The sequence below is a fragment of the Cyprinodon tularosa genome, unplaced genomic scaffold, assembly GCF_016077235.1.
Source record: "Cyprinodon tularosa strain WSP-4 unplaced genomic scaffold, ASM1607723v1 ctg919, whole genome shotgun sequence".
NCBI classification, from domain to species: domain Eukaryota; kingdom Metazoa; phylum Chordata; class Actinopteri; order Cyprinodontiformes; family Cyprinodontidae; genus Cyprinodon; species Cyprinodon tularosa.
The window spans coordinates 216,737-242,978 of NW_024039695.1; the positions used below are offsets into that span (position 1 = coordinate 216,737).

The window sequence follows — 26,242 nt, forward strand, 5'->3', positions numbered from 1 at the left end:
CCAGTGTGGTCATATCTTTCCACAGAGATAAAGGCAGTGCTATAGGTAACCGCCTGGGACCTGGAAAGCCAGGTAACCGATGGGAACCTGGCAAGCTATAAGAATGTGCTACTAGAAGCATTCTGCAGCACGCATGGCCTTAGTAAATCCGTTCCCCCTCTCAGCATCCCTCAAATGTATGTGATGTATTGTGATGAACGGTTCGAACTGAAACTGAAATTTCGATTGCAATGTAAATTGTAGTTGACATTAAAGATTGATTGACTGACACACAGCTCTATCAAGGTGACTTAGTTGAGATGTACAGTAGGGGTGCATCACAGTAAATCTATATTCTGGCTGGGAAATTAATGTATCATAAATGGGAAATTCAAGATGACAAGTGGGAAGAGCTAATGAATGAAACAGAATTTAAAAGGGACACTGAAGTTACCATGTTTCTCATTGAGAACTGAGTAAACTGTACTGTACCTAAATTACCCTAAAGCTGATTTGTTTTCTATTCGGTTTGATTAGATAGTGTTGAGGCTGCTCAGTGGTGCTGTGGTGACTTGCAGCAAGAAGGTTCTGGGTTTGATTCTGCATGGAGTTTGCATGTTCTTCCTGAGCATTTATGGGTTCTCTCCGGGTACTCCGGCTTCCTCCCACAGTCCAAAAACATGCCTGAAAGGTTAATTGGCTTCTCTACAGTCCCCTTAGGTGTCATGTTTTTCTCTGTGTTGCCCTGCGATGGACTGGCCATCGCCTCTTGCCCATTGACTGCTGGAGATAGGGACCAGCACCCCTTGCGACCCGAATTGAGATAAGCGTGCTAGAAAATGGATGGATGGAAGGATGGATATAGTGTTGCTTGTTACCATAGAAAGCGTAACCGTAGATCCTGAAACATAGAACATATAGAACAGTCTTGTTGGTACAAAATTGTAGGTTTGCATGGGTTTAGTAGCTTTCAAAGCTGTGGTGGATGGCTGGCTTTTTGTCGAAGTAAATTCCAGCTTGTAGATATTACACTTTACATGGATACATCTGCGTTGTTGAGGCTTCTGGACACATGGCGGCTACCGGTGCTGCAATACAATTTTTTGGCAGTGACGTACAATGGTTTAGTGTTTTTAGTGAAATACTCAGATTTTACCAGTAGGAAACAGTAATCTTACACAATATACCTGTGTTTTGTGTAATATGTTATCTGTTATGTTAAATATTTTCATGCAAGAGATTCATTCAGCAGTAGTAAATCAGTTTTTAGGCACTGTTTTAAATTATGATTTTTTTCTCCAATGGTCACTCGAAGATGGTGATAATTGATATTAAACTGAAAATCTATATACTTTGAACGACCTTCTTTTGGGAGGATAATGATGGGAGGTTTATATGTACTCGTCTAGTGGCCATGGATGATCACTACTCTTCAAGGTAAACTGTGGGAAATTTCAAGTCTACTACTTTTCATCCACTAGACCAGGGGTAAAAAAAAAAAAATCAGCAGGGGTCAGAGTAAAGAAACTCATCAACCAGTAAAGGTCTGGAGACATTTTAAATTATTATCTGTTACTTTAAACACAATTTAACACTGAAATAAAATTAGGTGTTTTTGCATCCATGTTATACATTGAATTTAATTTAAAAAATATGAAATAAAAAAAAATAGAACTTTTTTCCATTTTAAAATCTAGAGTGTTTTTTCAAGTAGAGAACAACAATCATACAGTTTGGTATGTAAACAATTTCCCGATTTACATATTTTATAAAACACCTGAACTGACGAAAAACAGATCTCCAGAATGATCAAGGATAAGTCATGGTGGTTGACTTTTCAGAAGACCTTTTGCAACACATTTCTCTTGAGTTTCTGAACTTACAGAGCCAGACTGGAGGAGAACTTCTCCTGAAGGTCCCTTGGTGTGAGCCGCATGGAACAACCATTTGCTGTGAGCCTGCTGTGCTAAGCTGCTGCTGGATGAAACTCAACCTTCCAAACGGACGTGGACAGAGGTTTGCAGGTCTGGCACCGATAGGGACAGAACAAACAATATGTCTTTTGATGACTTTGATCATGTCATGTGTTTACTGATGAGTAAAGACAAAGCTAACAGGATGGATTGCATGCTATGCAATGCTGCAGTAATATGTTTTGAGCTGTTGTTGAAGCTTTAACAACCTTTATTCACTAAGGGTTTAAACACTGATATAACATTAGTGTTTATGTGTTTTCTCAGATAAAGAATCATTAACTAAAGGTTACTGGTTCCTGATTATGCAAATCATTTAATACCTCATGTTTTACATTGTGAATTGGTTTGAAAACATTCGAATTGCTCTAAATTAGTGCAAAGCTAATTTGATGACATCTCAAATTCTTCGAGATAATCTTTGGTTTTCAAACACAAGATACATACAAGATACTTAGTTGAGTTTCACTAGTTTTAGTCAAAAGTGATTTTTGTTAATAAATTATTGTATTTTGAACAGAAGTTGTGGTGAATTTATTCCACGTAAGTCCAGAATTATCTGTTTGACTATAATTTGAGCTCAAATCACTCTTTCATTTATAGTTCTAAGACACAGCTAGTAGGGCGTGTGTTCATAAACAATAAATGACAGTCAGAATAGTATCTGATTAAAAAAGATGTTTGCCACCCCTACCGGGGAGGGCAATAAACATCCTAAAGTATCAGAACATAATATGAATTCCCAGCTGGCTAGGAATTGAATATAACAGTTGTTCACAACAGCTGCTATTATAAAGGACACTTTCATTGCATCAAGCCTTAAACTTCGAACATCCCCCAGGCTTTGAACGGACTCTTAAACCCCTCTTCCCCTTTTATTTCTTTACTTTTGCTCTTTTGTGTTAATTTTACACAGTGAACGATTTATCTCTCAGGCTGGATTCAATCCTTTGAGTAGCATCCAAATGAACAGAGACACATTTAGTTTATTGGTGACTAATAATGTTGCTAATAGCCCTAAATTACTAAATTGGTGAAAGACAACTGGATTTTTTAACGCACTGAGGTTTATATCATTACATTGGCTTTTATTTGTTTATGCTTTACAATAAAAGAAAAAGGAAAAAAATGAAAAAAGAAACAGTTTTGAAGAATTCGGTTTTCATTATTTTCCTGCTTTGTGTGTCAACTGTAACGGTTGCTAAGCGACAGCGCCTACGGCGGTAAAAGGCCACAACAGAGTCCGTCACACCTTCATTTAGGCCAGGAATCCGTCTACGTGATACGTGACGTCACACGCAAAGAGGATCCCCACCCGTCTGAGTTCCAGCGCGGCAGCAAACAATCAGGAAGAAGAGAAAAATGTCAAAATGCGCCCCGCTGTTATAATCAGCTGCTTTCTATTGAACACCATCATTCAGACAGGTGAAAGATTATTTGTTTTTCTTTATTAACTCTTCCTATTCCTTCCTCTGTTTTTCAACATAAACATCTAGAAACAGCCGGTGGTTTCGATTTTTTATTTAATTTATTTCAATTTTTTATGTTTTTTTTTTTTCTTTTTTAAGCATGATGGGACCCCTGTTTTAGTGGTACATTAATGTAGTGAAACATGCGTACCAAAATGACCTTTAGTCATAATGTAGAACAAGCGCTCTGTATAGAGCAGCTTCCTTCCTGCTATTTTGAAGGTCTGATCTAACTGGATCAGACAAGTTTGGTCACTGAAATTATAGCCGATGGTTACTTAAAAACAATTTGTTACCCTGAAGCCACTTTTTAAATAACAGCAGGAAACAAATAAGAAAGTCTTTATCTTGAAAGACTCAATCTTTATCCAGGCTTTCCAGCTACTGACTTAGAAATGTGCAAAAACATTTCCTCATATTTGTTATGAGGATCTATTTATGGTTTTTATTATTTTCAGGATTTGCTGTGTACTTGATGTTTATAGTGATTTTCCGGTACATTTGTTCTGTTTTACTGATGTAAAGCACTTTGAATAACCTTGCTGTTGAAGTGTGCTATACAAATCAGTTTACTTTACGGTAAACTTTACTGTATTACTTTACAGTGTAAAGTAATAGGCCTAATTGAAGTTACTTACAGTCTGTTATTTAGAAAACCCCACACATAACATGACTGCTACATCTCTGTTGTACGGTGGCTGAGAAGTGCAAAACAAATTTACAATTCAAAAACACATTAACAAATAAAACACAAAATAACATTTGAAGAAACAAAATTATATTTTATGAAACAAATGTATTTTTGAAAAAAAAAGTTTAAATTTTTAAAAACAAATTTACATTTTAGCAAACAAATTCACATTTTAAACAAGTTAGATTTTAGGTGAGAGAAAGTTTCATTTTAGAGAAAAAAAAAATATACTATAGGGAAACAAATTTACATCTAAAAAAAAAATTGACCGTTCGGAAACACTTGTACAAGTGCAAAGACAAAACTGCAAGCAGCAAAACACAGTTACATAGCCAAAAACAAATGAACAAAAGACGGCTACACGGAAAGGGAATGTCCCAGTGGCCGGATGTGACGTCACCATTACCCTGACTTGTAGTACAAACAGCTCAATCTGTAGTCCTCCTGCTTCACGTGAAAAGTCAGTGGCAATTTTATTATTGTGGAGCAAAATTCAGCCAATTTACACCATTTTGTTCTTCATGCGGACGGTCTCTGGAAATCTTAATTGTAAATGTGTTTTGCACTCGTTTCATAAAATATAATTTTGTTTCTTCAAATGTACTTTTGTTTTTTATTTGTTAATGTGTTTTTGAATTGTAAATGTATTTTGCACTTCTCAGCCACCGTACTGTTGGGATGCATTTCTCAGAGTTGGAAACTTCTTCCTCCAAATCCCTTTTTTTTTCTCAACCTAATGAAGTTTGTTCCTGGATGTGTTTGCAAACTGTAATCTGGCTTTTATCTCTGAGTTGCCTTCAACCCCAATTCTTTGCAGAACATGCTTCTATGAGAAGCTGGGAAAAGAGTTTGATTTGCTGCCTTAGTAAATAAATTTGATGCCTAGTGTTTTAGTTGCACAGAATCAGCATTATGATGGTCATCACTGAATGAAACTAAAAAAAAAAAAAAAAAAAATCATAATCTGTGGTGAGGGACATTGGGCTGTTAATAGATTGAATACAGCTTTAAAAAAAACAAACATTTGATTCAAGCTGTTTCGTCAGTCTCAGCTTTAAAATTTAGCTCAACCAAATCCGTCTTCTGCTTCTTGATGCAGATAAAGTTTGGTCCTCAAGATAAATCAAAGCAAAGCAGCTTATTGGTCCAGACTGGGAAACTGTTTCTTCCTAAAAGCTTTGACAGGGATTTAAAACAATAAATATCTATTAATAACTCAATTTCTCATTAAATGTTTCCTCCAGGTCAGTTTGCTCTAATAGAAACAGAGGAGACTGTGTGGGCAGCAGTAGGTGATCAAGCCTCTCTAAGCTGTCAGCTCACTGATGATAAAGACGTCCTCCAGATCACCTGGCAGAAAGTCTGCCATGATGAACAGAAAAATCTCGCCACCTACACCAAGAAATATGGTTACAGAGTAAGACCTGACCTGAAGGACAAGATGGATTTTCTCTGTGAAGATCTTCAGAGCTGCTCCATGGTGATCAGGAAGGTGATGGAGGAGGATGAAGGCTGCTACCAATGTCTGTTTAACACCTATCCTAAAGGAGCCCTAATAGGCAGGACCTGCCTCAGACTCTATGGTGAGGGAAGGTGACATGCTGCAAAGGTAAAAAAGTTTAATTTTACTTATCAAAGTGATGTTTGTTTTCCTCTCAGAGCTGCATGATCCTGTCCTTGATGTCAACAGATCAAAGTCTCCTGCAGAGTCAGTTGTGTCCTGTTCAGCCACAGGTCGACCTGCTCCCACTGTAACACTGACTGTTCTACAGCAGAACCTCAGCTTCTCCCACTACAACACCAGCAGTGTGACCCACAGCAACGGTACAGTCACCGTCACCACCACAGCTCTGCTGTCAGCTTCCAGCAGCACACAGGTTGGATGTTCAGTGTCAGTGCTCTCTGCTGCTCCCAGAGAGAAGCTGATCACCGTTCCTGGAGTTAAAGAAACATCTGATGATGGTGAGGAACTCTGACAGACTCATTTGGATCTGAATGGTCAGTTTGTAGTTTTAATCTTTTTTTTTTTTCTTCAGGTTTTGATGTGGAATCTGCTTTAAGTAACAGTGCTGTTGGTAAGTTCATGTTCAGGAGTTTCCAGTTTTATTATTCATTCTGTTTAGTTGATCATATCAGCATTTTTTCCTGTTTCTCCATAGCATGGTGTATAATCAGTGGATCCATGGTTTGCATCGTTGCCTTTCTCATCATTTTATGGTTCACTAAAATGGCAGGAAAAAGGTATTTCTTTCACACAGTGTTTGAATTGTCACCTGGATCTTGTTAAGGATTATTGAGATGTATATACTTTTTTATTTCACAGGGGGATAAAATTTGCACCAGGCATGGCACTAGAAGATGCATTGTTAACGGCAGGGAAAGATCCAGTGAAAACACCATCTGCTGATTTATTGAACACACCATCTGGAGATTCATTGAACACGTCATTTGCAAATGCATTGAACACGTTATATGAAGATACATTGATCCCGCTACGTGAAGATACACGGAACAAACCATTGTAAGACCTTCTTTACTTTGCTCTTCATTCATCGTAATATTCTCCTTTCTCTTACCTCTACCTTTACTTCTTGCCTCCTTTTTGTATATTTAGTCCTTTAAATTTAATTCTAGAACACTTTAAATCATTCACTTGTCAATGCAGCTTCTTCTTCTCTGGTGTGTTCATCAGATTTATCTTACTGTGCAACTTTTAGAGTTTAATATTTGTATATAACTTAATTTTCAACAAAAAAGTTATTGTTTCTTTTATTTTTCAGTGTTGAGGAACCTTCAATAGTACCCACATGTGTAGAAACCCTAGTGAGTATACGATGCAGACTGCTGCAGTCAGAAGTAAAACCAGCAGGATGCTCTGAACAAACTAACCTACCAGTCTATAGTGGAAGAGAAGAAGCAGCCGACCTGAGAGCAAAGGATGAGGAACATGAAAAACTATTGTGATGTTATGATGAAATCATTTATAATAATCTCAATGAGATGCTTAATTTAGTCGGTTTACAAATATGTATATATTCCAAACAAAGGCAAAATGTAAAACACCTCTAGTTCCAGTGGTGTGAAATGGGTAGATGTCCGCTTGCCTGTTGTCATGGTAACTCATTGGATCGGAGCTTGACTGATGATGTTTTTCATAGTTGTTTCACACATGCTTGATGCTCACTGCAGGAATAGTTTGGTTCCTGTAGCTGTTTCTCTTTTAAATAAATTTTAATGTGCTTTCACCCACTTATTTCTTTCCATCTCCAATGTTTGGTCAAACTCTCTTCTCTCTTAGTATGCTTGTAATAATTTAATACAGTCATGTTAGGAATATTAAATAGGCGTATTCAAGTGGGAATGCTTATGCATTCCCACTTATTGTTGTTCACTTCAAATTTTTCTGACTCTAACTAGTCCCGCAGTTTTCAACCGATTTCAACAATTTTGGTATCAAAACGTTCAGCTTGTTCAGGAGAATTGTGCTATGTCTTTTGGTAAAGATATTTTTTGTAGTTTTCGCGATATTATGCTTTTTCTGCGTTTTTTTTTTGTCCCATTGAAATGCATGTAGAATTCTTAGAATTCAGCAAAATTCAGATAAAACTTTATCATCTTCGACCTTTAACTACTTCAGCATACTTTCAGCATACTTTCAGCTAGAAACACCATTCAACTTTTAAAATGTTTCCGTATCTTTCTGCTATTACTGTTTAACTCAGCTTTTTGCTAACCTTTACAGTTTTGCTTCAGTGAAGCTTCAAACTTTAAAAGAAAATTTTAAGATTTTCAGATTTATAATGGAAGTCTATGGACGAAATTCTTCAACTGCTAGAATGCGTGCTCTAGCTTTTGAGCTGTTCTGGTTTTTCCGAACAAATTGTTCTCAGTCCCTCATTTTTAACTCAATTGAAATAAATTATACATCAAAACGTAGGGATTTTTATCAGGATTCAGGAAATATAACCATAATTTATGTGGCATTTACGGTTTTCCGACTGTTTGGCCTAGTCAATGAAGAAGTCCATACTTCCCCAATAGAAATCCAATGAGAGATTTTCCAAAAATCACAGACAAAATCCAAAACGATACATATTTTCGTATCGCTCCCATTTATTAACTATTTGATGTACTAACATGAAACTTGGTATACAACATCTTCAGAACCTTCTAGCACTCACATTGAAGGAATTTCTTCAATATGATTTATGGTTTAGCTGTTTAGCTGACTTGTTCGGGCATAGGAAAACGCTGATTCTGAGAAAAATCGTCAAACTCAGAAAATGCAAATTTTTACATCCTCACCGTGGCCAAATCATTTTTAGTAGAAACATGAAAATTTTCACAGTCGAAGCCGAAGGATGGCTGACGCCAACGGTGAAAGAATTTTTTGAATACCTTTTACGGTTTTGGCTCACCGCTCGTTTGTTCGCAGGGGAAGTTTTGCTTTAGGGAGTTCTGTTCTACCATGGAACTCCATGTTATTTAATGAGACCAGCAGGATTTCTCAAACCTTTATATTTCTCCTTCCCATTAAGGTTGTGAATGAGCTACAGCCATGAACATTATCCCAATTGGAGACAAAGGATAGCTGTCGCTTAGACTGAAATAATTTTTTAGATACCATTTACGGTTTGTCTTCAGCACTCGTTTGTTCTGAGCTGATATTCCCATTCAAAAAAGCCTGAGAGGAAAGGAACGAAAGTGAAGCGCTTTTCTCTCTTTCACTGACAGGCTCGTTAAGCGTTGTCAAGGTAACCGAGCTTCAAAGGAATTTTACCTCTGCCTCTTTAAACAGCACATTTTATTCTAATGGAGGGAGACAACACTGATTTAACATTTGGAAATGGATACAATATGACTACTGGCCATGACCCTTCCCTTCACACGCAACCCTGACAGACTTTCAAAATAAGACTCCGGGGACCCTTCAAAATAAAAGCCCCTACATTAAACTCATATTTTTTCCCAGCATATGGCTAAACATTATGACCCAAACTCAACCACTTTTTTTAAAAATGAGACTCTAGGGGGTTTTCAAAACACACCCCACCGAAAATTTCTAAATAAAAGCCTCCCATTGCCACTTTACCTACTGCCCTAATAACAAGGGAAAAGAGTGATTTAACAATTGGAAAGTCATCAAGTATCACTGCTGGGTCTGACCCTTTTCTCAACACACAACCCTGCCAGACTTTCAAAATAAGACTCCAGTGACCCTACACAATAAAAGCCTCTATATTATACTCGCATATTAATTGATGCAAATGGCTCAGCATTATGACCCAAACTCTACCAGCTTGTTTCTATTAGACTCTAGGGACCTTTTCAAAACATACCCCAGAGCAAATTTCACAATAAAAGTCTCCCATTACGCTCTAATACAGTATCTATTCACCCAATAACATGGAAAACCAGTGATTTCATATTTAGGAATGGATTCTATATCACTGCTGGGCATGACCCTTCCCTTGACACACATCCATGATAGACTTTCAAAATAAGACTAAAGGGACTCTACAAAATAAAAGCCTCTTCCTTACATACACTCATTCATTGTGCCATATGGCTCGTAGCTATGACCCAAACTCAACCAATTTCTTCAAATTACACTACCAAGGCCTGTTGACCACACACCTCAGTGCATATTTCTTAATCAGGTTCTAAGATTTACACTGTAATAAAGCATGTGCTAACCTCGTAACATGCAGCCTAAGCCTGCCAATGGTGCTGTCATCAACACAGCGGCTCGTAACATGCAGGTTAATTTTTTTTGATAAATTCAGCTCCTTAAGTGGTATTAGCTCTCTTTCTATAAGCTTCTCTCTCTGTCCTTCCTCTGCTTCTCATGGTCAGTCTTGCACATAGGTTTGTATATTTTCAATCCTCTAAGGATGACACTGTTTTCTTTATGCTGATCAACCAACACATTTTAAATCATTTCAAATTGTTGTGCCAAGTCTTGACATTTCCACAATTTCAAAATTTTGATACTTATTCAATACCATCTTCCTCAACATTTTACTTCCCATCCTTGAGCTACTCATATTTTCTTCAACCAGATAAGATTAAATTTTTTCTTTGTAATTTCTTTTCTGATTCAGCTAATTTAATATTTTTCAGCCTATGCTGTGAACCTTGGCTTAATTTTGCTCTTTTTCTGGACAGGAATTAAGCTTTTCTGTTTGCTGCTAATTCATAACATGCCTGACATGTTTCTGGGCAGTAGGTGGCCCCACTTCAAAATTTCTTTAGAAATTTTTCTAGAAATTTGATAGACATTATATTAAGACCCTTCTAGTGCACACATTAATGACATTTTTGATATTATGTATGGTTTGGCTGTGCAGCTTTTAAGATGAGTTTCTTTCTGCCATTTTAGTGCCAAATAATTCTACCCTAAAAAAATCTTCAGATGATTCAATTGTTTTCTGCAGTTTGAAGTTTCTGATGACTTCCTATCACATTTTCATATGTTCTGCAGTTAATTTCAGCTTTTTACATTCAGCAAAAAAAGCATTCCCACTTTGCTGTTTCTCCGAAACAGCTTTTTCTAGTTATTTATTCATTTTCATTTTTCTTTTAACCATGTTTAGTAAGGCGCTGGAAGTACCTATTAAAGTGTGGTTGTACTAAATTAACTTGTCTTCGGTATGTGTTGTGAGTTATAATAGTTTTTTTTTATTTAAGTGTTGAGATGCCCGTTTTCCAAACTACAAAATATATTTACCTGCAGGTATCAATAAAGTTACCTTGAACCTTAAATGACAATGGGACGCCCTCCTCCTTCCACTGGAAATGGCCACACAGTGACACTCCATGTATATTACCATAGCTCTGGGGTATAGGTGAACATGAAATTAAATTTTTGCCACTTTCCTAAAATAATTTTATATATTCAAAACTATTTCAAAGATGACCTTTTCTTGTGGAATGAATGACATACAGGTGCTGGTCATAAAATTAGAATATCATGAAAAAGTAGATTGATTTCAGTAATTCCATTTAAAAAGTGAAACTTGTATATTATATTCATACATTACATACAAACTCATATATTTCAGATGTTTATTTTGTTTAATTTTGATGATTACAAATGACAACAAATGAAAATCTCAAATTCATCATATCAGAAAATTAGAATATTACTGAAGACCAATAAAAACAAAGGATTTATAGAAATGTTGGCCAACTGAAAAGTATGAACATGAAAAGTATGAGCATGTACAGCACTCAGTATTTAGTTGGGCCTCCTTTGGCCTGTATTACTGCAGCAATGCGGCGTGGCATGGAGTCGATCAGTCTGTGGCACTGCTCAGGTGTTATGATAGCCCAGGTTGCTCTAATAGTGGCTTTTAGCTCTTCTGAATTGTTGGGTCTGGTGTATTGCATCTTCTTCTTCACAATACCCCATAGATTTTCTATGGGGTTAAGGTCAGGAGAGTTTGCTGGCCAATTAAGAACAGGGATACCATGGTCCTTCAACCAGGTACTGGTAGCTTTGGCACTGTGTGCAGGTGCCAAGTCCTGTTGGAAAATGAAATCTGCATCTCCAAAAAGTTGGTCAGCTGCAGGAAGCATGAAGTGCTCTAAAACTTCCTGGTATGTGGCTGCGTTGACCCTGGACCTCAGAAAACACAATGGACCAACACCAGCAGATGACATGGCACCCCAAACCATCACTGACTGTGGAAACTTTACACTGGACTTCAAGCAACGTGGATGAAGTGCCTCTCTTCTTTTCCTCCAGACTCTGGGACCTTGATTTCCAAAGGAAATGCAAAATTTACTTTCATCAGAGAACATGACTTTGGACCACTCACCAGCAGTCCAGTCCTGTTTCTCTTTAGCCCAGGCAAGACGCTTCTGACGCTGTCTGTGGTTCAAGAGTGGCTTGACACAAGGAATGCGACAGCAGAAACCCATGTCTTTCATACGTCTGTGTGTGGTGGTTCTTGAAGCACTCACTCCAGCTGCAGTCCACTCTTTGTGAATCTCCCCCACATTTTTGAATGGGTTTTGTTTCACAATCCTCTCCAGGGTGCGGTTATCTCTCTTGCTTGTACACTTTTTTCGACCACATCTTTTCCTTCCCTTCGCCTCTCTATTAATGTGCTTGGACACTGAGCTCTGTGAACAGCCAGCCTCTTTAGCGATGACCTTTTGTGTCTTGCCCTCCTTGTGCAAGGTGTCGATGGTCGTCTTTTGGACAACTGTCAAGTCAGCAGTCTTCCCCATGATTGTGTAGCCTATAGAACTAGACTGAAAGACCATTTAAAGGCTTTTGCAGGTGGTTTGAGTTAATTAGCTGATTAGAGTGTGGCACCAGGGGCCATCAATTTTGAACCTTTTCACAATATTCTAATTTTCTGATATGATGAATTTGAGATTTTCATTTGTTGTCATTTGTAATCATCAAAATTAAACAAAATAAACATCTGAAATATGAGTTTGTATGTAATGTATGAACATAATATACAAGTTTCACTTTTTAAATGGAATTACTGAAATCAATCTACTTTTTCATGATATTCTAATTTTATGACCAGCACCTGTATATCTTCTTTTTACTAACTTGTGGTTTTCTGTCAGTGTGACTAAGATGCAGCAAACCACTTTTGAATGCATGTGTTTCCTTCGTCATTAGGCTGCCATTACATCCACCATCAAATTCCAGTGAGTCTATATTAATGCAGAGCTATAGTCGCCTAGATGTGTGGAGCTAAAGGAGATCCCTCAGCTTGTGGATATTTGCCACATTTCAAGCATTCAGTGGAAGATTTAGTTTAATGAATCGTATCTTAAACAGCATCCAGAAAGCTCTTAAAGTTGCATATTTGGAAAACTATTTACCATTGGTGAAGTGAAAAAGAGAAATGAAAAATAGAACTTAAGTCAGATTTGTGTTTTTTTTTGTGATTTTTAGCTATTTTTATTATTCATAGGTATTAATAATGAGATGTTTTACTATTATACAATTTATATTTTAGAAATGCAAAACACCCTGTGTAATTAAAGAGGTAAATGAAGGAGACAAAGACTTAGCAAACCAGTATTTATGCTGTATCACTTAGCACTGGTGCTCTTGCGAAGAAATGTCTTGACATCTCAGCAAACATTATTTATTTGCTAAACTAATTCTATTTTTACTTTCTCAAATAAAATATGAAAGAAGTTTTTTTTTTTTTTATTTAGCTGCGTTTCTCAAACTGCAAAAGAGAAAATGGATTCAATTAAATTTTCTGTATTTTAAAGACATACATCTTTATATCAACTCTTTTTTTGTCTTTTTTTTTTTAGACTAGTTTCTAAAAGAAAAATCAAATAAGAAAAAACAATACCTTTCTTTATATTTGAAATAATGAAATAAAATCACTGGCAATATGAGAAAACTAAGAAATTTGAATTTTACCTGCATTCTGGCACTTAAATGCTTCCTGCTGTGACGTTACTGCAGCTAACCGGTAAGAGTGAATGTTTTTAACATTTACAGTAACCCCTAACTTTACATTACTCCTCCTACAAATTCATCCCAATTTCAGTCATTTAAAAAGTGTTTTATATAAAGAATGTGCAACAATACGACATATTAGATATTACACAAAATCTGCTGCTATAAATGAAGTAAATAGGGGATTCAGCAAAGTATTGACTCAGGGGGTTAAAGAAAAATACAGTGCTTAAATACTGTATATATTTGTAATAAAAACACAAACAAAAAAACTTTTTTAACACTTAATCCTAACAATATTTGGTTAACCACAATTTTTTCATGATAGCAGGTAGGACATAAAACAACTGTGTTAAAGTAACCAAATAGGATTAAGTAGATGCCAAAAAACAGTTGCATTATTTCATTTTCAGTGTACATTTATTTCTCAGTTAAAAAGCAATCCTCTTAATCAATGATCAACAGTTTATTACATGATTTTAGGAGCCTGCCACACTTGAGAAATGTTATACTAAAAGAAAAATGTTGAAAACTGATTATTTAAACCTATTTCTGTCATGATGGGTCTCTGTGATTAAACCCATATGCAGAACACCACAGGAAGCAGAGTAAAAATTCAACTGTTTATTTGATAAATACACACAGAATAAAAGAATGCACTGGTTCTGGTACTGGTCGGGGACTGGTTTCACAGAGAATCTGCAGAGAGGGATTGTTTGGTTAGCCAGGTAGGAGTGAAGTCTTGACTGAGTCTTGATTCAGATTTGTACCTGATGAGGTTCAGACTGAGCGGTGGAGAGAGGGAACCAGTTGGGTCCAGAGACAGAGGGTTCAGCAGAGAGCTTTAACAGCGGCAGAGCTTAGCTTCAGGCTAGCGAGGTTCAGACCTTGAGTTCTTCTCCTAGTTCTCCCTTGAGAACTAACTTGGAGATTCAGACTGAGGATCTTCAGGTTTGGCTTCTCTGAGCAGGCAGGCAGGTTTCCAGACATGAGCTCCTCCAGAGCAACAGACTTCGATCAGGTTACCTAAGAGCAGAGAAGACAGAGACTGGTTAGGATCAGGTTGCTCCCTAGGGCAGGCAGAGATTCTTAAATCAAGCTGAGGCTCAGGTTCTGCTAACCAAAACTGGTCAACACTCCGGCGCTGAAGACAGGTCTGGCTGCTGCTTATGTAGGAGGTCTCCTGATGGGCTGATGATCCTCAGGTGTGCAGGAGGCTCAAGCTCAGGAGACCCATAGCGCTCTCTGCTGGAGACAGGTGACAGATCTCCAGATTCCAACAGTACCCCAGATCCCAGCAGAAAAAACATAAAAACAGGAAGGGATCCTCGGCGCCCTCTGGAGGGCAAGCCTCTGGATCCCAACAATTTCAAAGTTGTATAGACCTACTATTTCACATTGGTCTTTCACATAAAGTCCCAATGAAGTACACAAACTTTTGTAAATCTGGTGTGGAAAATCATACGGGGGTGTGAATACTTTTAACATATTTTTTGGGTTTTCCATCGAGTTCTTCCTGTTTTATTTTAATGAACTGTATGAATGACAAACACTTCTGTGTTATATTTTGATTACTCACAAACTCCACCAACCAAATTATTCTTACAGATGCTTGAAACTTAAAATTTGAACTTTGGATCATCTTTATTGTACGTTAAATCTGTGAGCTTTATAACTCATATACCAAAAGTAAGATATGGTTAATAGTTTAATGCTGCTTTTATTCTTGGTTAATGTCAAAATCAAACAGTGTCAGGATGTTTTCTTTAAAATCGGTGGCTGATAAATAATAAGTATTAATCAGATTTTTTTTTTAAATAGAGATTAACCCTGATGTAGAATTGTTAACCCCTCCCACACCTGTCGGGCCTCCGAAGGCGTTTTAAGTGACTAGTGACATCACCACTGAGCAGAAACCTCCCCTGTCTGAGCTTCAGTGCATGGATGCATGCAGGACAGGAAACATGGCTGGGTGTTAAAAAACAGCCAAATGCGACCTGCTGTTATAATCAGCTGTTTTTTAGTAAACATCATCCTTCAGACAGGTGAGAGTTGATTTGTCTTGATTGACTGAAGTAATCATTTTTTACTATTGTTAGAAGTTCTCTTCTATTTTTGGTCATTCATTTCTATATATCTACAGTATGCAGTGGTTTAGATGCTACATAAGATTTGAGAAAATATGTGTTGATATACATTAACTGGGTGATTTATAAGGAAGGCTGTTTGCTCACTAAACAAAAACGTCCTATAATGACTGCATTTACTAACTCCTTATTTTTAACCATAATTTGTTCCCTTTGTCTTTTTTGCATTGATGTTTAATGAATATTATTTAACAGCTTTTGAAAAAGTTTACCAACACTACGCTCATTTTTTGGTGTGGTTTTTTTCTACTGTAGTCACACTTTAGAGCTTTTCTTTCTTTCTTCAGCTTCCTTCCTGGTGTGTTGAAGAACTGGTCTAACTGGTTTCTCCTCAGGCAGCTTTGCTAACGCACTCATTTTGTTCTTTAACCCTTTATAGGGCAAGTTAGTGTTTTGTTTGAACCCTTGAATGATATACCGTATTTCCTACCGGAAATTAAGTTGTTGAAAAAAAAGGCAAAAAGCTGATTGAAAAGTTAAAAGTAAAGTTAAAAAGTTAATGCGCCTTGTTAGTAATTATATTTAGATTTTAAAACTAAAACATGCAGGTACCAGTTTAGCATTAATGCCTCTCAGGTTATATTGGACCAAAAAAAATGTGTTTCTTTCCCTTTCAGAGTGTTTTTCATTAATTTCTTATAGAAGAACTTTTGTTATTTTTATGTTTTTTCTTTTCGGGCAAGTTGGCATTTCTTGTTATTACAATGACGTTCATTTTTGCCATCCATATGTTTTGAATGTTACAGAGGTAATAAGGTCTTTTCCTGGATTCCAATGAAATTATTGGCTTGAAATTTTGATTTTCAAAGGATTTCACTGATTTCTCTATAAAGGGTTAATTTAATGATCACTTCAAAATATTAAGTTTACTATCCTAAAGACACTTGTAAGTGATTCATAGGGATACTTTAGGTTCAGTTTTATCAAATCATAGAAGTCTCAAAAAAAGGAGTGTTAAACTATATTTTAGCAGCTTCCTCTCTGTTACCTTTGACCTCATTTCAAAGCAGTAAACATTTCATCTTAGGTGATGATTCTATATCTTACCAGCTTCTGGAAGTAAAAATCCAGCTGGTACATTTGCTGTATTCATCTTTAAATCATTTTGAGTTTGGGATTTTCATTCAAACAGAATCAGCATCATGACTCAAGGTTCTATAACTTTTATGACAAATTAAACGTAATAAGATTCACCAAAATCTGTGGTCAGTAATGTTCTAAGTATCAGATTGTGATCAGAAATACATGTCTCCAATTTATTGATGGAGATTAAGTTTTGTGCACCAGTTAAAATCTCAACAGCCCAACTGATTGGTCCGGATTGTGAAGCTGTTTCTTCCTGAAAGGTTTTTCAGGAATTTCCAATAACTAATATCTGTTAAAACTTTATTTCTCCCCATATGTGTCCTCCAGGTCAGTTGGCTCTAATAGAAACAGAGGAGACTGTGTGGGCAGCAGTGGGTGATCAAGCCTCTCTAAGCTGTCAGCTCACTGAGGATAAAGAATTTCTAAGGATCACCTGGCAGAAAGTCCGCCATGATGAACAGAAGAGTCTTGCCTCCTATGCAAAGGACTATGGGTACAGAGTAAGACCTGACCTGAAGGACAAGATGGATTTTCTCTGTGAAGATCTTCAGAGCTGCTCCATGGTGATCAGGAAGGTCATGGAGGAGGATGAAGGCTGCTACCAATGTCTGTTTAACACCTATCCTGGAGGAATCCTGATAGGCAGGACCTGCCTCAGACTCTATGGTGAGGAAAGGAGACAGGCTGCAAAGGTAAAAAAGTTTAATATTACTCATCAAAATGATGTTTATTCTCCTCTCAGAGCTGCATGAACCCGTCCTTGATGTCAGCAGATCAAAGTCTCCTGCAGAGTCAGTTGTGTCCTGTTCAGCCACAGGTCGACCTGCTCCCACTGTAACACTGACTGTTCTACAGCAGAACCTCAGCTTCTCCCACTACAACAGCAGCAGTGTGACCCACAGCAACGGTACAGTCACCGTCACCACCACAGCTCTGCTGTCAGCTTTCAGCAGCACACAGGTTGGATGTTCAGTGTCAGTGCTCTCTGCTGCTCCCAGAGAGAAGCTGATCACCGTTCCTGGAGTTAAAGAAACATCTGATGATGGTGAGGAACTCTGACAGACTTTCATGTGGAGCTGAATGATCAGTTTTTAATTTTAATCTCTGAGTTTTTTTCTTCAGGTTTTGATGTAGAATCTGCTTCAAATAACAGTGCTGTTGGTAAGTTTCATGTTCAGGAGTTTCCAGTTTTATTTTATTCTCTTTAGTTGATCATATCAGCATTTTTTCCTGTTTCTCCATAGCATGGTGTATAATCAGTGGATCCATGGTTTGCATTGTTGCTTTTCTCATCATTTTATGGTTCACAAAAAGGGCAGAAAAAAGGTATTTCTTTCACACAGTGTCTGAATTGTCACCTGGATGTTCAACTCAGCAGATTATTGTTTGTGGATTATTGATATATACTTTTTAATTTCACAGGGGGATTAAAGTTGCATCAGACATTGTACTAGAAGATGCATTGGACACGGAAGTGAAAGATCCAGTGAAAAAGCCATGTGAAGATTCATTGAACACACCATCTGCAGATGCATTGAACAGGTTATTTGAAGATACATTGATCCCGCTACATGAACATACATGGAGCAAACCATTGTAAGACCTTCTTTACTTTGCTCTTCATTCATTGTAATATTCTCCTTTCTCCTACCTCTACCTTTACTTCTTGCCTCCTTTTTGTATATTTAGTCCTTTAAATTTAAATCTAGAAAACTTTAAATCATTCACTTGTCAATGCAGCTTCTTCTTCTCTGATGTGTTCATCAGATTTATCTTACTGTGCAACTTTTAGAGCTTAATGTTTTTATACAACTTAACTTTCAACAAAAAAGTTATTGTTTCTTTTATTTTTCAGTGTTGAGGAACCTTCAATAGTACCCACAGGTATAGAAACCATGGTGGGACCACGAAGGAGACGGCAGCAGCCAGGAGTAAAACCAGCGGATGGTCTGAACAAACTAACCCACCAGTCTGTAGTGGAAGAGATGAAGCAGCCAACCTGAGATCAAAGGATGTGGAACATGAAAAACTATTGTGAGGTTATGATAAAATAATTTCTAATCATCTCAATGAGATGCTGGATTTAGTCGGTTTACAAATATGTATTTATTCCAAACCAAAGCAAAATGTAAAACACCTCTAGTTCCAGTGGTGTGAAATAGGTACTGTAGACATCTACTTGCCTGTTGTCATGGTAACTCATTGAATCGGAGCTTGACTGATGATGTTTTTCGTAGTTGTTTCACACATGCTTGATGCTCACTACAGGAATAGTTTGGTTCCTGTAGCTGGTTCTCTTTTAAATAAATCTTAATGCGCTTTCACCCACTTATTTCTTTCCATCTCCAATGTTTGGTCAAACTCTCTTGTCTCTTTGTATGCTTTTAATAATTTAATACAGTCATGTTAGGAATATTAAACAGGTGTATTTATTTATTCATTTTTCTTTTAGCAATGTTCAGTGAGGCGCTGGGTGTACCTATTAAAGTCTGGTTGTACTAAATTAACTTGTCTTCAGTATGTGTTCTGAGTTTTTTATAGTTTATTTAATTTAAGAGTTGAGATGCCCGTTTTCCAAACTGCAAAATATATTTACCTGCAGGTATCAATAAAGTTACCTTCAACCTTAAATGACAATGGGACGCCCTCCTCCTTCCACTGGAAATGGCCACAAAGTGACACCCCATGTATATTACCATAGCTCTGGGGTGTAGGTGGACATGGAATGAAACATTTGCCCCTTTCCTAAAATAATTTTATATATTCAAGACTGTTTCAAAGAGGAAATTTCCTTATAGCATGACATATATCTTCTTTTTACTAACTTGTGGTTTTCTGTCAGTGTGAGAAAGATGCAGCAAACCACTTTTGAATGCATGTGTTTCCTTTGCCATTAGGCTGCCATTACATCCAACGCCAACTTCCAGTGAGTCTATATTAATGCAGACCTATAGTCACCTAGATGTGTGGAGCTAAAGGAGATCTCTCAGCTTGTGGATATTTGCCACATTTCAAGCATTCAGTGGAAGATTAGTTTAATGAATCGTATCTTAAACAGCATCCACAAAGCTCTTATAGTAGCATATTTGGACAACTATCTGCTATTGGAGAAGTGAAAAAGACAGACTTAAGTCAGATTTGTTTTTTTTGTGATTTTTAACAATGTTTATTATTCATAGGTATCAATAATGAGATGTTTTACCTATTATACAATTTATATTTTTAGAGATGCAAAACACCCTGTGTAATTAAAGAGGTAAACGAAGGAGACAAAGACTTACCCTAACAAACCAGTATTTATGCTGTATCACAAGCAAAAAAGGTCTTGAAATCTAAGCAAACGTTATTTATGTGCTAAACTAATTCTATTTTAAACACAATATTTTCATGTTAGCAGGGTAGGAAAAACAATTTAAAATATCTAAATATGATTAAGTAGATGCCCCAAAAAAAACGGTTGCATTATTTTTTTCAGTGTGCATTTATTTCTCAGATAAAAAGGAATCCTCTTATCAATGATCAACAGTTCATTACATGATTTTAGGAGCCTGCCACACTTTTCAGAAATGTTATACTAAAAAAAAAATATTGAAAACTGAACATTTTCTTCCATTTCAAAGTTGTATAGACGTGCTATATCACATTGCTCTTTCACATAAAGTCCCAATGAAGTGCACAAACTTTTGTAAATCTGGTGTGAAAAATCATACGGGGGTGTGAATACTTTTAACATATTTTTTTGGTTTTCCATCGAGCTATTCCTGTTTTATTTTAATGAACTGTATGAATGACAAACACTTCTGTGTTATATTTTGATTACTCACAAATTCCACCAACCAAATTATTCTTACAGATGCTTGAAACTTAAAATTTAGACTTTGGATCATCTTTATGGTACGTTAAATCTGTGAGCTTTATAACTCATATACCAAAAGTAAGATATGGTTAATATTTTAATGCTGCTTTTATTCTTGGTTAATGTCAAAATCAAACAGTGTCAGGATGTTTTCTTTAAAATCGGTGGCTGATAAATAATAATTATTAATCTGATTTTTTTTTTAAATAGAGATTAACCCTGATGTAGAATTGTTAACCCCTCCCACACCTGTCGGGCCTCCGAAGGCGTTTTAAGTGACTAGTGACATCACCACTGAGCAGAAACCTCCCCTGTCTGAGCTTCAGTGCATGGATGCATGCAGGACAGGAAACATGGCTGGGTGTTAAAAAACAGCCAAATGCGACCTGCTGTTATAATCAGATGTTTTTTAGTAAACATCATCCTTCAGACAGGTGAGAGTTGATTTGTCTTGATTGACTGAAGTAGACATTTTTTACTATTGCTAGAAGTTCTCTTCTATTTTTGGTCATTCATTTCTATATATCTACAGTATGCAGTGGTTTAGATGCTACATAAGATTTGAGAAAATATGTGTTGATATACATTAACTGGATGATTTATAAGGAAGGCTGTTTGCTCACTAAACAAAAGTGTCCTATAATGACAGCATTTACTAACTCCTTGTTTTTAGCCATAATTTGTTCCCTTTGTCTTTTTTGCATTGATGTTTAATGCATATTATTTAACAGCTTTTGAAAAAGTTTACCAACACTATGCTCATTTTTTTTGGTGTGTTTTTTTTCTACTGTAGTCACACTTTAGAGCTTTTCTTTCTTTCTTCAGCTTCCTTCCTGGTGTGTTGAAGAACTGGTCTAACTGGTTTCTCCTCAGGCAGCTTTGCTAACGCAATGATTTTGTTCTTTAACCCTTTATAGGGCAAGTTAGTGTTTTGTTCACTTGCATATCCCTTACAAATGGAGTCCCCCCCGCCCCTCAGTGAGGTCTAGAAGCACAAGATCCAGCAATTCAGCAAAGATCCTGCTTCATGGCTGTACATATTATTTTGGCATTTGACCAATTAGATGAACCCTTGAATGATATACCGTATTTCCTACCGGAAATTAAGTTGTTGAAAAAAAAGGCAAAAAGCTGATTGAAAAGTTAAAAGTAAAGTTAAAAAGTTAATGTGCCTTGTTAGTAATTATATTTAGATTTTAAAACTAAAAAATGCAGGTACCAGTTTAGCATTAATGCCTCTCAGGTTATATTGGACCAAAAAAAATGTGTTTCTTTCCCTTTCAGAGTGTTTTTCATTAATTTCTTATAGAAGAACTTTTGTTATTTTTATGTTTTTTCTTTTCGGGCAAGTTGGCATTTCTTGTTATTACAATGACGTTCATTTTTGCCATCCATATGTTTTGAATGTTACAGAGGTAATAAGGTCTTTTCCTGGATTCCAATGAAATTATTGGCTTGAAATTTTGATTTTCAAAGGATTTCACTGATTTCTCTATAAAGGGTTAATTTAATGATCACTTCAAAATATTAAGTTTACTATCCTAAAGACACTTTCTAAGTGATTCATAGGGATACTTTAGGTTCAGTTTTATCAAATCATAGAAGTCTCAAAAAAAGGAGTGTTAAACTATATTTTAGCAGCTTCCTCTCTGTTACCTTTGACCTCATTTCAAAGCAGTAAACATTTCATCTTAGGTGATGATTCTATATCTTACCAGCTTCTGGAAGTAAAAACCCAGCTGGTACATTTGCTGTATTCATCTTTAAATCATTTTTGGTTCATTTTTATTCAAACAGAATAAGCATCATGCGAAACATAACTCAATGTTCTATTAACTTTATGAAAAATTAAACTTAATAAGATTCAACAAAATCTGGGCTCAGTAATGTTCTAAGTATCAGATTGTGATCAGCAATACATGTCTCCAATTTATTGATGGAGATTAATTTTTGTGCACCAGTTAAAATCTCAGAAGCCCAACTGATTAGTCCATTTTGTGAAGCTGCTTCTTCCTGAAAGTCTTTTCAGGAAATTGCAATAACTAATATCTGTTAAAGCTTTATTTCTCACCATATGTTTAATGCAGGTCACTTGGCTCTAATAGAAACAGAGGAGACTGTGTGGGCAGCAGTAGGTGATCAAGCCTCTCTAAGCTGTCAGCTCACTGAGGATAAAGATGTCCTCCAGATCACCTGGCAGAAAGTCCGCCATGATGAACAGAAGAGTCTTGCCTCCTATACAAAAGAATATGGTTACAGAGTGAGAGTTGAACTGATAGAGAAGATGGATTTTCAGTGTGAAGAACTTCAGAGCTGCTCCATGGTGATCAGGAAGGTGATGGAGGAGGATGAAGGCTGCTACCAATGTCTGTTTAACACCTATCCTGGAGGAATCCTGATAGGCAGGACCTGCCTCAGACTCTATGGTGAGGAAAGGTGACATGCTGCAAAGGTAAAAAAGTTTAATTTTACTTATCAAAATGATGTTTGTTCTCCTCCCAGAGCTGCATGAACCCATCCTTGATGTCAACAGATTAAATGTTTCTGCAGAGTCAGTTGTGTCCTGTTCAGCCACAGGTCGACCTGCTCCCACTGTAACACTGACTGTTCTACAGCAGAACCTCAGCTTCTCCCACTACAACAGCAGCAGTGTGACCCACAGCAACGGTACAGTCACCGTCACCACCACAGCTCTGCTGTCAGCTTTCAGCAGCACACAGGTTGGATGTTCAGTGTCAGTGCTCTCTGCTGCTCCCAGAGAGATGATGATCACCGTTCCTGGAGATAAAGGAACATCTGATGATGGTGAGGAACTCTGACAGACTCATGTGGAGCTGAATGATCAGTTTGTCATTTTAATCTTTGTTTTTCATTCATAGTAATACTCTCCTTTCTCTCTACCTTTACTTCTTGCCTCCCTTTTGTATATTTAGTCCTTTTATTTTAATTCTAGAACAATTTTAAATCATTAACTTGTCAATGCAGCTTCTTCTTCTCTGTGTTCATCAGATTTTACTTACTGTGCAACTTTTAGAGTTTAAATTTTTTTTATATAACATACCGGTAACTTTCAACAAAAAAATGTATTGTTTCTTTTATTTTTCAGTGCTGAGGAATTTCCGGTAGTATGCATACGTATAGAAACCATAGTGAGACTAAGATGGAGACTGCAGCAGTCAGGAGTAAAACCAGCAGGATGGTCTGAACAAACTAACCTACCAGTCTGTAGTGGAAGAGATGAAGCAGCCGACCTGAGGTCAAAGGATGAGGAACATGAAAAACTATTGTGAGGTTATGATGAAATAATTTATAATAATCTTAATTGCAATGCTGGTTTTAGTTGATTTATTTCTTTAACCCTTAAGTTTACAAATTTGCATTTATTCCAATTGAAAACAGTTTAAAAGTAATGAACAACTTTGTCCTTTTTTAAAAGTAAAAATCTTGTTGCTTTAATACATTTGGAATTTTGCAAAGACATTTGTTTTCAATTCCACCTAAAATATAGGGTTTGTAGATTTTCTTTATAAATAATTTGTCTTTTTGTATGTATAGCTTTTACTTCATTTTGAAATAAAGTTGATTTAATTTGTTGATGCGTTATTTTTATACAATTTCATACTAATGTTGATCATTGGTGTGATACTAACTGATATTAATAATTGAATATTAGTTAACTACAATTACTGTTTTTGTATTTAGAGGAAGTTGGATATAAATACTTTAAAAGTGACCTAGAAGAAATGAATGATCAATGTCAATAAATAATGTTCCCTCATGGAAGACTATAAATAGATTGCTTAGTAGATGCATTGTTGGCAGATTTAACACAACCTGAACAGTAGTAAAACTTGGGGTATAATAGGAAGAATCCGTACCACTTTTATGATAAAAGCTGAGAGAAAATGCAAAGAATAACTTGTCTCAAACTTTTCTGAAAAATGTAAATAGCTGGAAGAGAATAGTGACTGGTTTCTGCTCCAAAATGTTTTTTCTTTCTTTATTAAATATCCTGTTACAAGATAATAATTTTTGGTTGGTTTAATGTAACTTTTTCTCTTTTAAATTATATGTATTTTACTCAACTTTTCCACTTTCTAATAGAGCTACTATTGCAGGAGCTTGTTGTTGTTATGGTCAGGTACATGTGCGTGACTGAAAATAAGTCAAAAATTTCCCCCCCAAAAAATGTGAAATGTTGGTAAAGACACAGCAGGTTTTAATTATAAGAAACAAATTCAGGCATAAAAGGTGACTAAATTGTTTTTATTAGTTATTAACAAAAAAAAAAACCCAAAAAACAGGACTTTCAGCAGGACTTGCAAATTAAATTTGAAGCAACTAAAGTTTTATCCAGTTAGACTCGTAACATCGGAAACCACAGTTTTAAATTTTAGTTGTTTTTTTTGAGTGTCCTGTTTTGACATCATGACTCAGGGAATCAATGTCCCATAGCTAGATAATAGCCCAATATTTTATGTCACAAGCTGACCATTATGGCGGTTGCCATACGATTCTGCTGCATACTTTTACATAAAATTGGAATAAAATATTATTTAGATGACACAAAGATGGAAAGGGAGTGACTTAAGAAGAGAAAGAGATGGAAGAGAGGGATGAGAGAAAAGAGCAAAAACTAAACAGTAAAATAAACAACACAGGAGTGACATAGAAGTCTGCTTCAACACTTTCGTAGGATGAGAGGGAAAGAAAACAGAACAAAACAACAGCAAAGAGAAACAAGACAACTACAGTTAACCTCAAACTAATGTCAAGAGCAGCAAGTATTCCTCAGATATCCAGTCAATAGATGTGTGATGAAAGCTGAACCTATGGTGATGGTACATTCAGGGTTGTTTATATCTGCAGCTTATTATTTACTATAAGTGCATATCCATGACAGTGCACTACTTTGTGTTGGTCTGTCTCTTAAAATTAAAGTAAAATATATCAACTTGTGATTTGAATGGATCAAAATGTGAGTTGAAGTCCAGATGTTGTCAATACTTTTACAAGATTAAATATTTTTTTCATTATTATTGTTGTCTGTAAACCATATCATTAGAGGGAAAGGTTTGACTTTAAGTTAATTAATAAAATTGCAATAATTAGATATTATATCGCTATGCTCATTGAAGAGATTGTTGGTTTATGCTGTTTTAATAATATTTGTAGTCTGAAAATAGTTGTTTTAGCTTATTTGGCCCCAATAGAAACAGAGGAGACTGTGTGGGCAGCAGTGGGTGATCAAGCCTCTCTAAGCTGTCAGCTCACTGAGGATAAAGATGTTCTCCAGATCACCTGGCAGAAAGTCCGCCATGATGAACAGAAGAATCTGGCCACCTACACCAAGAAATATGGTTACAGCCTGAGAGTTGGTCTGATAGAGAAGATGGATTTTCAGCATGAAGATCTTCAGAGCTGCTCCATGGTGATCAGGAAGGTGATGGAGGAGGATGAAGGCTGCTACCAATGTCTGTTTAACACCTATCCTGGAGGAATCCTGATAGGCAGGACCTGCCTCAGACTCTGTGGTGAGGAAAGGAGACATGCTGTGGAGCACCTGAAGGTGATGGTTAATCATCAATGA

General features: G+C 36.4%; 3 protein-coding genes across 5 annotated transcripts; all 3 read left to right on the plus strand.

Moving 5' to 3' along the window:
• Positions 1-3,250: 3,250 nt before the first annotated feature.
• Positions 3,251-18,411, plus strand: LOC119776202 (OX-2 membrane glycoprotein-like). 3 transcript variants are annotated; one of them, XM_038274491.1, is made up of 6 exons: positions 3,251-3,377; positions 5,357-5,695; positions 17,539-17,841; positions 17,919-17,957; positions 18,041-18,122; positions 18,219-18,411. In XM_038274491.1, exons 1-6 carry the CDS (start codon positions 3,323-3,325, stop codon positions 18,394-18,396), a joined length of 996 nt encoding a protein of 331 aa, XP_038130419.1. In that variant the 5' UTR covers positions 3,251-3,322; the 3' UTR covers positions 18,397-18,411. The 3 variants fall into 3 exon arrangements, with proteins under 3 accessions (XP_038130419.1, XP_038130418.1, XP_038130417.1); XM_038274490.1 differs by lacking the exon at positions 5,357-5,695 and adding an exon at positions 17,124-17,462; XM_038274489.1 differs by lacking the exons at positions 3,251-3,377; positions 5,357-5,695 and adding exons at positions 15,400-15,608; positions 17,124-17,462.
• Positions 18,412-20,880: 2,469 nt separating this feature from the next.
• On the plus strand, positions 20,881-24,170 carry LOC119776208 (OX-2 membrane glycoprotein-like). Its single transcript, XM_038274497.1, has 4 exons — positions 20,881-21,086; positions 22,740-23,078; positions 23,155-23,457; positions 23,759-24,170. The coding sequence occupies exons 1-4, from the start codon at positions 20,990-20,992 to the stop codon at positions 23,776-23,778; spliced, it is 759 nt and encodes a 252-aa protein (XP_038130425.1). The 5' UTR covers positions 20,881-20,989; the 3' UTR covers positions 23,779-24,170.
• A 1,607-nt stretch (positions 24,171-25,777) lies between these two features.
• Positions 25,778-26,242, plus strand: LOC119776197 (OX-2 membrane glycoprotein-like). Its single transcript, XM_038274484.1, has one exon. It carries the CDS (start codon positions 25,778-25,780, stop codon positions 26,240-26,242), a length of 465 nt encoding a protein of 154 aa, XP_038130412.1.

What these genes read in the sequence shown, in the direction of transcription:
- LOC119776202 (XM_038274489.1), top strand. Translation starts at nt 15,512, where the DNA reads ATGCAGGACAGGAAACATGGCTGGGTGTTAAAAAACAGCCAAATGCGA. An exon ending in AAACATCATCCTTCAGACAG is followed by an intron (nt 15,609 to 17,123) that starts GTGAGAGTTGAT and finishes TGTGTCCTCCAG; the next exon opens with GTCAGTTGGCTCTAATAGAA. An exon ending in ACAAAAAGGGCAGAAAAAAG is followed by an intron (nt 18,123 to 18,218) that starts GTATTTCTTTCA and finishes TTAATTTCACAG; the next exon opens with GGGGATTAAAGTTGCATCAG.
- LOC119776208 (XM_038274497.1), top strand. Translation starts at nt 20,990, where the DNA reads ATGCAGGACAGGAAACATGGCTGGGTGTTAAAAAACAGCCAAATGCGA. An exon ending in AAACATCATCCTTCAGACAG is followed by an intron (nt 21,087 to 22,739) that starts GTGAGAGTTGAT and finishes TGTTTAATGCAG; the next exon opens with GTCACTTGGCTCTAATAGAA. An exon ending in GACCTGCCTCAGACTCTATG is followed by an intron (nt 23,079 to 23,154) that starts GTGAGGAAAGGT and finishes TTCTCCTCCCAG; the next exon opens with AGCTGCATGAACCCATCCTT.
- LOC119776197 (XM_038274484.1), top strand. Translation starts at nt 25,778, where the DNA reads ATGCTCATTGAAGAGATTGTTGGTTTATGCTGTTTTAATAATATTTGT.